We start from the raw sequence: 12,106 nt of genomic DNA on the forward strand, positions 1-12,106 counted from the left end.
CCCTCCCACTTCCTCCCCATAGTTACCTCTTCCCTGTGTCCATCCCTCCATGGACTCCTGCCCCCTGAGCTATCTCCCTGTGCACAAGCAGCCCTGCTTTCTCCCATGATTGTTCTCTCCAAAGAGAGTATCTACTTGAGGTAAATGTTCAACTCATATGCCTGTCTTTTGTTTGACTGGAAACCACAGGTGTGGGTTCAGTTGCAGACCTGAAGGGCAGTTAGGGGCCATAGTCTCAGTGATCTTCTGCCCATTTTTAAATTGAATTTGTTAATCTTTTGTTGTTGAGATGTTGGAGTTTTCTATAAATTTTAGAGGTAAGTCCCTTGTCAGATATGTTGTTGCCGAACATTTTTTTCCCAATCCGTAGGTTCCCTTTTCACTCTTCTGGAGAAGTCTTTTGAAGCACATAAAAATTTAATTTTTAGAAGGTCCCATTTATCTAGTGTATCTTCAGCTGTGGGTGCATTTTGTGTTATGCTAGACAGTCCATTTATGCTATAAATTGGCCCCTAAATTTGCTCCTATTTTTTCCTTGAGAAGCTTTATAGTTTTAGGTTTCACATTTAAGTCTTTGTTCCATCTGGAGTTAGTTTTTTTGTGTGGTAGGTGGTACAGATCTTCTTTCATTTTTCTGAAATGGATATCCAGTTTTACCAGCACCATTTTTTAAAGAGATATCTCTTCCCCATGAAATGGATTTCAGCCCTTTGTCAAAAATCATCTGACCATAGATCAATGGATCTATTTCTGGGATCTCAATTCTGTTCCACTGGTCTATGTGTCTGTCATTGTACCAGTACCAGGCAGTTTTGACTACTGTGGCTGTATAATAGGTTTTGAGATCCAGGAGTTTGAGACCTCCAATTTTGTTGTTCTTCTTCAATATTGCTTTGCTTAGTTGAGGTCTCTTTCCTTTCCATGTAAAATTGGTGATTGTTTTTTTCCATATCCTTAAAGAATACTGATGGGATCTGTTTGGGATTGCATTGAATGTATAGATTGCTTTGGGTAGTAGTGACATTTTCACAGTGTTCAATCTTCCTATCCATGAACATGATATGTTCTTCCATTTATGTAGGTCTTTTATGGTTTATTGGAGTAGTGCTTTGTAGTTTTCTTTGTACAGGTCTTTTGTGTCCCTAGTGAAATTTATTCCCAAGTATTTTATTTTTTTGGTAGCTATTGTAAATAGTATAGATTTCCTTATTTCCTTTTCAGCAATCTCTTTGCTGGTGTAGAGGAATTCAACTGATTTTTGTATGTTGATCTTATATCCCATCACTATGCTAAATCTCTCAATTAGTTCCAGTAGTTTTTTTGCTGAGTCTCTTGGGTTTTCTATGCATAGGATCATATCATCAGCAAATAGGGATAGTTTTACTTCTTCCTTACCAATTTGGATGCCTTTGATTTCCCTTTCTTGCCTTATTGCCCTGGCTGGTACTTCCAATACAATGTTGAATAGAAGTGGTGATAGAGGACATCCTTATCTGATTCCTGTTCACAAGGGGAATGGTTTCAGTCTCTCTCTATTGAGAATAATGTTGGCTGTGGGTTTTGTATATATGCCCTTGATTATGTTGCCCTTCTATTCCTATTTTGCTGAGAGTTTTTTTTATCAGGAATTGGTGTTGGATTTTATCAAATGGCTTTTCTGCATCGATTGATATGATCATGTGGTTCTTTTCCTTTGTTTTATTTATGTGATGGATGATGTTGATTGTTTTTCTAATGTTGACTCATCCTTGCATACCTGGTATGAACCCCACTTGGTCATAACATATTATTTTTTTGCTATGTTGTTGGAGTCTGTTGGCTAGGATTTTGTTGAAGATTTTTACATGTATATTCATGAGGGATATTGGTCTATAGTTTTCCTTTTTGGTGATGTCTTTGTCTGGTTTTGATGTCAAGGTTATGCTTACTTCATAAAATGAATTTGAAAGGATTCCATCCTTTTATGTGTTCTGGAATAGTTCCAGTAGGATTGGTGTCAGTTCTCTGAATATTTAGTAGAATTCTCCAGTGAAATCTTCTGGGGGCCTGTTTTAGTTGGTAATTTTTTATGACCTGTTCCATTTCTTCTTTTGTTATGGGTCTGTTTAAATTTTCTACCTCAGCCTCTGTTAGTTCAGATAAGTAGTATGTTTCTAGAAGTCTGTCCGTTTCCTCTAGATTTTCGAATTTGTTGGTATATAGTTCTTCATAGTATCTTTTTCTTTTTTTTTGATTTGGGTGAAGATTTACAGAGCAAATTCACTTTCCATACAGCAGGTCACATATACTTGTCTCATGTCTTCATAGTATCTTGATATTATCCTTTTAATTTCTGTTGGTTCTGTTGTGGTGTTGCCCAGTTCATTTCTTATTCATGTTATCTGTATTCTCTCCCTCTTTTCCTTTGTGAAATTTGACAGTGGTTTGTCAATTTTATTAATCTTTTCAAAGAATCAACTTCTGGTTTTGTTGATATTTTCTGTTGTCTTTCTATTTTCTGTTTCATTTATTTCTGCTTGAATCTTTATTATTTCTTTTTTTTTTTTTCCTGGTTACTGTAGGCTTTTTCTTACTGCTCTTTTTCTAATTGTTGGAGATTTGGTTTAAGATGTTGATTTTTACTTCTTGTAGTATTTCTATTGCAGCAGCATTAAATAACCAAGTCAGACAGTTTGCTAATAATGCAAATAAGTTGCATGGAACCCTGTGGGAGTGGGACCATGCAAATAGGGTATATGGAACCCTAATGAGAAGATTGGTCAGTTTTGCCATTCCACTAGGCTTAAAATGAGCCATGCCAGAGGCAGAAAGGGGGAACTTGACAACCACCACAGTTATGGATACTTCCTAGACATAACCAGACACCTCACAGGATTGATTTATTGGGTTTGAAGTCTTAGAATTATAGTCTCATGGGACAACTCTGTGAACTGGCATAACATAGTTTATAAAGCTTATGTTCTGCATCCTAATTTGATGAGTAGCATTTGATATCTCAAAAGCTTGAGAGACCATCTAAGATATATCTATTAGTCTCTACTCATCTGGGAGCAAAAGAGAAAGAAGGAAACCAAAGATTCGAAGAAGAAACTACCTCTACAGGACTGATAGCCCACACAACCACGTCCTTATTTATTCTGAGACCAGAAGAACTAGATGGTACCACAGGCTACCACTACTGACCAGTCTGATCAGAGCATAATAGATTATCCCAGATGGAACAGGAGAAAAATGTAGAACAAAACTCAAATTCTTAAAAAAGGTTAGACTTATTAGACTGGTAGAGATTAGAAGAACCCCCAAGACTGTCACCCTGAGATACCCTTTAAGCTTAGAACTGAAACCACTCCTAGAGATCACCTTGCAGCTAAATAACAGATTAAATCATAAAATAAGAAATATTACCAGTGAGTACTGAGCTCTATTAAAAATTAATCTATATGTGACCACCTAGTCAGCATTCACCCTAAAGTAAAGATGTGAAGGTAAAAGGGGGAGGGAGCAGCTGGAAAGCTAGAGTAATGAAAATGAAACAATAACCAGAATGGAAATAATGAGAATATTGTTACATTTTGGAAAATGTAAAAATATTACTAAATAATATGTATAAAAATTGTTCAATAAGAAACTAATTTTCTGTATAAACTTTCACCAAAAACACAATATAATATTATTTAAAAAAAAAAAAAAAAACTACCTACTTATTAAGACATTCAAACTACTTGAATGATAATTTGTATATTACCATTGTGAACTATTGGAGTTCTGGTAGTGTAGTGCCTAAGGCATCTGACTGCTAACCAGAAGGCTGGTGGTTCAAACTTGTCAGCCACTCCTTGGAAGGAAGGTTGGGCAAGCTACTTCTGTAGTGATACCACCTCAGAAACCCAAGGAGGAGTCACTATGAGTCAGAACTGACTGGACAGCGGTGAGGTTTTTGTGTGTGTGTGTTGTGAACTATTAGCAGTAATATTAATTAGTATTTGGTGATGAAACTCTGGACACAAGACACAAACAGATGTTTGACACAAACTTTAATGCTCATAAATATTTGTATTAGGATGGTAGAGTTAAGTGGTGAAAAGCATGGGGTTTGGATAAGAGAACCTTGGATTCACTAGGTATATACTTTCCTAAGCCTGTTTCATATATAAAATGAATTAATAGTAGTACCTCTTATGTTGCAATGAAGATTAAATGAGTAAGAGGCCCAGCATAGTGCCTGGCATACCTATAAGTACTGAACAGATTGGCACCTCTTAATATCAGATGCAATTATAACTTATTTCTAGCTGATTAGACATTACTCTTTGAGAAGTGAACAGTCATATAATTTACATGACAGAAAAACCCTGAGGGATAGTATTCAGCTGGGAAAATTAAAATGTATTCTTCGTTTAACTTTTACTCACAATCTGATTTTCATTGTTGATCAGAAATATGATTGTATGGGTCTCTGGATCAAACTCATGGTTTTCATATCTAAAATATTTTTACTAGAGGTATAGTTTCTGTGACCCATCTATCTTGCCTCCTTATTTCTAAAATAATCTCCAAATCTCACCCTTATTAATGGAAAGAATGATTTTATTGATTTGAGATAATACTGAGAGGTATCACAAATAAATAATGCCAAAACCAAAAGAGAACATCTGTGGATGACCTTTGAGGAAGTAAAGTGTCTATAAATCACGTTTTGAAAACCACTGCTACAAATATGTTATCGGTAGGATGGTTCTTTCATGTTGTATTGCCTATATAGTTTTAATCTTCTGTAAGCAAAACTCTTGTACTAGATCAGGTAAAAGAATGAGAGAGATCCTCTTGAAGTGTTATCTAAGTAACTTTCTTCTTTTTATTTTTAAGTAAAAGTAATGTTTTACTCCCAAAATGTTAAAAGATTTCAGAAAAGTTTTCTTAAAAAAACTTTGAGGTACTTCTAATAATCAGAAAGTTACATATTAAGGATAAAATTCTTTGGTGTTTATTTTTACAGGTGTCCCTTGGAATTTCACATTTAATGTAAAATTTTATCCACCTGACCCAGCACAGTTAACAGAAGATATAACAAGGTAAATAATTAATTAATAGCTGTATATGTAAAAAGTAATTCTCATCATAATAAACTCTAGGAATTTCCCTATTTAGAATTGAGGGGGGGGGGCGGAGAAGACAAGCTAATCAAATAGTTAACCCAAGATAGAAAGTTTCTGGTCATTTTAAGGCAGGCTTGCAAAATAATGAGCCAAAAAGCCTCAGGTATCTGTGACTTCCTGGAAGAAACTGGCATGGGAATTAGCTCTGCTTATCTTGGGTTTTATGCTAAGCACAAATACAGTGGTAAAATACCTCCAACTGCTTGGTTTTGAATACTCTTTTTCCCTTAGGCTAGAAGCTTCAAATAGAGAGCAAGACAGCTAAAACTGCTATGTATTGCACTAATTTCTTCCTGTCTTCTGTTTAAAATGTATAATTAGATCCTCAAGAGCTGAATCTTCCTCACTTGGTAGTTTTTAGTTCACTTAATTTATGAATTGCATCTTGTACTCTTTTAAGAAAAAAATCTGCTGGTTTTTTGTTTTTGTTTTTCAGAAAGTGACCTTTATTGGCCACTATAAAATTCTGTAAAAATTTAACAAAAAGAAAATTAAAAACAGTGTATTAGAAAAAATTCTACTGTACATATTTGTATCCATATCTATATCATCTTGTATGAAGCCTTACACATAGTGGGTGCCTGGAAAATAAATGTTTGTTAAATTGAATTGTTAGTTGCCAGAAACTTGCTTTCCTGATTTGGGGCAAATGTGTAATCTCTGGGCCTCAGTTTCCATATCTCTAAAATAAGGGAGTTGACTAAGTAAACTCTTAAAAAGTCTAACTGTTAAGTTCTGTGAAAGTCTATAATTTTTTAAAATTATTACTCATGTCTGGTCATCCTTAATATATTCTTGAAGTTGAGATGCCATATCTCTGCCTGAAAAAATTCTTTTGGTTATTTCTTTTTCACAGGTAATATTTGTCTCGGTGTTATTTTATACTCTTCTTTCTTCACCCAGGTTTATTATGTATAAAACAAAACAAATCCTTAAAAAGTTTTGGACGTAACTTATATTTTAGAGGAGTTTAAGATACTTGAGACTTGAATGGCATTACTCTTTGAAAAAAAAGATATATATATGTAGTAACTAATTATAGATAGCAAAAACTATTGTTAATGTATATATTATTCAACATCTTATCATCCTCAAAGCAGGATATTATTCTAATTAATAGAGCTATCGTCAATTTAATCATACCTCCCACTTTTCCTGTTCGGTAAAGCAGTCCAAACTGGTCAACTCAGTCTTAGAACAAATACTAAGAAGGCATAGGTATGACTAGTACACCAAAATCCAAACCAAACTCACTGTCATTGAGTCAATTCCGACTCATAGTGACCCCCATTGGGTTTCTGAGATGGTAAATCTTTACGGAAGTAGATTGCCCCATCTTTCTTCCACTGAGCAGCTAGTGGGTTTGACCTGCCAACCTTATGGTTAGCAGTCAGATGCCTTAGGCACTATGCCACCAGAGCTCCTTGTCTAGTACACAGTTGGGGCATTTTGTTGATGTTCATTGAACTGAGCTGTTCTAACCCCAGTCTGAACAGTTTAGCACATAGGTGGAATTAGGTTACAAAGTGGCTGATGATTATGTGGAAGGCTGCATGCAACTTAGCCCATCATGGGGGAAAAAAATACCCCAAATATCCATATCCAGTGAATATGAGTCAGTAGTGTCATTTTATATATAAAAGATGATATCTGCACATTTGGTAAAGCAGTGTGATAGAAAAGAAAGAGCCCGGTTCTGGAGCCAGGCAGCTTTTATTACTACCTGATATTGAGCAAGCTAAGCCTCTGCGGCTGCCTCCTCATCTGTTATCTGACAGTGATACCTACCTCACAAGTTTTTTGTGAAGATTGTTGTTGTTGTTATGTGCCGTCGAGTCAGCCCTGACTCATAGCGACCCCTCCTTGGGTTTCCGAGGCAGCATCACTACAGAAGTAGGATTGCCCAACCTTACTTCCGAGGAGTGGCTGGTGGGTTTGAACCGCCAGCCTTCTGGTTAGCAGTCAAGTGCCTTAGGCACTATGCTACCAGAGCTCCTTTGTGAAGATTAGATGAGATAATTTATGTGTATATGGTACTTCATATACTAATTATTAAAATGTTCATTTATTTACCTCTTTCAGACTTTTCTCAAGTTTTCCTATTTTCTTTCTAAATTGCTTTTTTGATACGGAGTCCAACATGGTTAGTAGTTTTTTTTTTTTTAACTTTTTATATGGAAAAAATTCACACATATAAAAAGAAATACTAGTACAATAAATACCCATATACCCTCTACCTAGATTAAACAGTTATTAATATTTTGTCATCTTTACTTAATACCTTTTATAAAAAAATCTCTCTCTCTCTTTCTTCTTCCCCTCTACTTCCTTCTCTCTCACCCCTTTCATTTTTCTCTTACGTATGTTGTTATTGTTGTTGCTGACATGGTAACATCTTTTCTCTTTTGGCTGTAGATATTATTTGTGTCTTCAGCTTCGGCAGGACATAGTTTCAGGACGTCTGCCCTGTTCCTTTGCAACCTTAGCATTGTTGGGTTCTTACACCATCCAGTCTGAGCTGGGAGACTACGACCCGGAACTCCATGGTGTGGATTATGTTAGTGATTTTAAATTGGCTCCAAATCAGACCAAGGAACTTGAAGAAAAGGTTATGGAACTTCATAAATCATACAGGTGAATGGCTCCAGGACTTGTTCTCTGTTTGTTTTGACAGTAAATTTAAATCCTTGACCGGGTACTGATTCACTCTTTACCTTAAAGGAAGCATGATGTGGTAGAGTCAACCTGAGTTCAATTTCCTCCATGTTTGACTTTGGGCAAGTAATTTAAACTCATACAACCTCAATTTTCTCTTTGGAATAAAGGGAGTTATGTTGTAGGTTAAAAACTATGTGAGGTAATATATATAAAACACTTAGCACAATGCCTGGCACACAGGGGGAAAAGAAAAAAACCACTGCCATCAAGTCGATTCTGACTCATAGTGACCCCTCTTGGCTTTCCAAGGTGGTAAATCTTTACAGAAGTAGATTGATTGCCCTATCTTCTGTCCACAGAGCCAGTGGTGAGTTTGAACTGGCAATCTGCTGGTTAGCAGTCAAAGCCTTAGGCACTACACCACCAGAGCTGCAACACATAGCAGGTGCTTCATGTATACGCGAAGCACTTAGCAAAATGCCTGGCACATAGGTGCTCCATAAATAAACCAAAAACCAAACTCACTGCTGTTGAGTCAAATCCGACTCATAGCGACCCCTCCTTGGGTTTCCAAGGCGGTATCTCTATGGAACTAGATTGCCCAGTGTTCCTTCCAAGGAGTGGCTGGTGGGTTTGAACCACCAGCCTTCTGGTTAGCAGTCAAATGCGTTAGGCACTACACCACCAGAACTCCTCCATAAATAGTAGCTACTGTTATTATTATTTCCATATGCTTTTGCCCCAAAGTTTAGTTCTTATATGATATTAAAGTCCCTGGGCAGTGCAAATGGTTAATGTGCTTGGCTGTTAACTGAAAGATTGGCAGTTTAGGTCCACCCAGAAGTGCCTTGGATGAAAGGCCTGGCAATCTACTTCCAAAAATCAACCATTGAAAGCCCTATGGAGCATAGTTCTAGTCTGATACACATGGTGTTACCATGGGGAATCAACTAGATGGCAACTTTTTTTGGTTTTATACTGTATTAGGTGCCTTGAGATCATTATAGCGGGGGTTCTTAATTTGGAATCCATTTGCCTGTGGATAGATTTTAGAAAGTCCATGAATTCCTAAAGATATTTTTTGGTCTTCATGTAAATGTGATACAATGTGCATTTCTCCTGGAAGGGGCTTTTGTTTTCTCCTCACATTCTGAAAGGAGTCTAGGATCCAAAAAGAAATTAGGAAGCCATTGCCTCAGAGGAAAAACACTGTTATTAATAGTGTACATGATAATCAGTACTTTAAACTGTTTCAAAGGGGGAGGTAGGAGACGTTTGTTCTCTTCACTTGTTTCCTGGTAACTCTGCCCTACTTCCTACTTCCCCACTCAACTTCCTTTTATTGAGGCTGACTCCACAGAACAAGCTAAAATTGTTCAGAAGGTTGGAGGATAGATGAATGGCCAACCATTCACTATTAGTTAATTCATTCACATTATCCCATTTATTAAATTTATTGACTATATTGCTTTTTTCACAGAAACAGTGGTAAGGTTGGAAGGTATATAACATAAGAGCAAGTGCTAATAGTCAGACTGTGTTGGTTTGAAATCCTGGCTCCACTTGTGACTTAACCTCTCTGAGCCTTAGGCTCCTTATGTGTATTATGGAGATCATTACTTCAGAAGAAATAGGGTGATTGTGAGGATTAGACAAGGTAATGTGTGTAAAACAGTTAATACTTTGTCTTGCACATAGTAAAGATTCAATCATGTTAGGTCATATTAAAGTGCGAGAATAATTTGTTTATTGCTATCAAACATCCCATTGTTAGTTGAATGACATCCTATAATTAATAGCCAAATTTTACAAGCTACCTTAATTTATTAATGTGAATGTCTGATCTTCGGCATGAATTTTTACCAAGTTATGTTAGCATGCATTAAGTTACCAAGCTCCAAAGGGTTATACTGCTCAAGGAGTAGTCTTCGTAGGCTTGCCTTATGAGTAACAAATGTCTTTTTGGCTGTTGAGGTATCTATTTTTCCTTGAGGTGGTTTCAGTAGCATTATACACATTGGGGAATTTCCAGTAAGAGAGATACCTTAATTTTGGATGCCTTACTACATGCCCCCGTAGGTTTGAGTACCTCATTTATAAGAATAAAAATAAAAGCTGCTTTAACATCTATAACCTGCATAACAATAGTCTTATAAGAATCATTCAGCTCTTGTGGGGTCACATTATTTACAAGAGAATTGCTAAGATTTGCTTTTCAAATTTGGGCCTATACATTCCAGTGCACTAATGTCTAGAGCCAATAAATACACCATTTTCAACTAGTTGATGATTATATTAAGAATGTTACGACAATGACAATGTAATAACAATGATTCTACAAATGTATTTGTATGGTCTGTAAGAATTCCCAGGTGTATAGTAGCGCCGACAAGGGACAAGGTTGTAGTCACTTCTTGGTCACAGCCAGCTACCCAGAGGGACTGAGTAGTTGAACCTGTGGGCTCGGGACCATAGTTGCAGGGAATATCAAGCTCAATTGGCATAACATACTATACAAAACATTGTTCCACCTTCTACTTTGGCGAGTAGCAACTGCAATCTTAAAAGCTTGCAAGCAAGGACTTCTGGTAAGATGGAAGAATAGGCAGACAAGCAACACAGACCCTCTTCGATAAAGAAAAGAAAAACCAGTTGATAGAGATATAGATGATAATCCTGGAGCCCTGAGCTTTGAAAGGAACTATACAGAAGTGGATTAGGCACCAACTAGTGAAAAAACCTGAACGAAAACAGTGAGTACAGAGACAGGTCAGACCTGTGGACTGTTACTCCAATGGGACCAACAGCCTGAATATTTCCAAGTGGTGTTAGGACCTGAGAATTGACCTAAAGATCAGCCCTGGTCACCAAGGGCTGCAGAGATGACTGTGCTGGTGGTCTATGACTAAGAAGAGAAACAGCAAGGTGGGAGACAACCTGAGCTGTTGACTTTCTGCTGTCCAGAGGGCGTAGCTGTTTTGATTGTTTACATGCGGCAGCCATTTTGGATATTTAAAGTGACCGAGGGCACAGCCATTTTGAAAGTTGACAAGTGGCAGCCATTTTGGATATTTAAAGTGACCAGGGGAGCAGCCATTTTGAATGTATACAAGTGGCAGCCAATTTGGATATTAAAGTGATAGCATTCTCATTCAGATTCCAGGGACCTAAGAATAGGCTCTGTTTGCCAAGGTCAGCAGGGGCATACGAGGGGCTGACAACAGGAAAGGAAACAGGTAGTGAGTGTATAGGTGCTGCCCACTAGCAAATAGAGGAGCACAGCACAGTACCCTGCTTGCGTAGATAACATACAAGGAAAACAAAAGTCATGGGCAAGTCACTCCAACATACAATCAACAATTAAATATAAACACAAAAACGTCACTATGCCTCGAAGACAACAGACCATCACAGTGTACACAAAGAAGAAAAATAAAGCAGGAGAAACAGGGGACCAGGATGTGGACCCAGAACACATCCCTGAGGAAGATGCAGCATTGGAACTCCCTGAAAAAGAATTCAAAAGAATTATATTTAGGTGTCTTCAACAAATTGAGAGACAGATCAAGGAAAACATAAGAGAAAAACCTAGAACAATTTCAAAAGACAATACAAGAACAAAATGACAAAATAAATGAAAAATTAGAAATGATACAAAATCTACACAGAGAAATCCAAAAGATTAATACTAAATTTTCAGAAATAGATAAGACATTGAGTGGAGAAAGGAGCAGAATTGAATCAATGGAAGACAGAATTAGGGAGAGTGAAGGCAAATACCTGAACACTTCTTTGGAAAGGAATAAGTCAGAAAAAAGATCAAAACAAAATGAAGAAAGCCTAAGGTTCATGTGGGATACCATCAAAAGGAATAACCTACGTGTAATCAGAATTCCAAAACAGGAAGACACAAATAAAACCACAGAGAAAATTGTCAAAGATTTGTTGGAAGAGAATTTTCCTGGTATAATGAAAGATGAGAATATATCCATTCAGGAAGTCCAATGAACCCCAAACAGAATAGACCCCAAAAGAAAATCAGCCAGACATATCATCATCACATCAAACTTACCAAAACCAAAGACAAAGAAAGAATCATGAGAGCAGCACGGGAAAAACTAAAATTACCTACAAGGGGCAACCAATAAGATGAAGCTTGGATTTCTCGAGAGAAACCATGCAGGCAAGAAGACAGTGGGATGATATATATAAAACCCTGAAAGAGAAAAATTTCCAACCAAGAATTATGTACCCAGCAAAATTGTCCCTCAAATATGATGGTGAAATTAGGA

At 36.9% G+C, this 12,106-nt stretch overlaps 1 protein-coding gene across 1 annotated transcript in view; it reads left to right on the top strand.

The window, feature by feature from the left end:
- Window positions 1–12,106, top strand: part of EPB41 (erythrocyte membrane protein band 4.1) — a 273,985-nt gene that overhangs the window by 151,846 nt on the left and 110,033 nt on the right. Inside the window, exons 6-7 of the mRNA XM_042780280.1 lie at window positions 4,997–5,072; window positions 7,572–7,790. Of these exons, the coding sequence (XP_042636214.1) occupies window positions 4,997–5,072; window positions 7,572–7,790 (295 nt within the window). The remainder of the gene's footprint in view (window positions 1–4,996; window positions 5,073–7,571; window positions 7,791–12,106) is intronic.

Source organism: Orycteropus afer, unplaced genomic scaffold (assembly GCF_000298275.1).
Source record: "Orycteropus afer afer isolate SDZICR_OR568_19922 unplaced genomic scaffold, OryAfe1.0 scaffold00031, whole genome shotgun sequence".
Classification (NCBI taxonomy): domain Eukaryota; kingdom Metazoa; phylum Chordata; class Mammalia; order Tubulidentata; family Orycteropodidae; genus Orycteropus; species Orycteropus afer.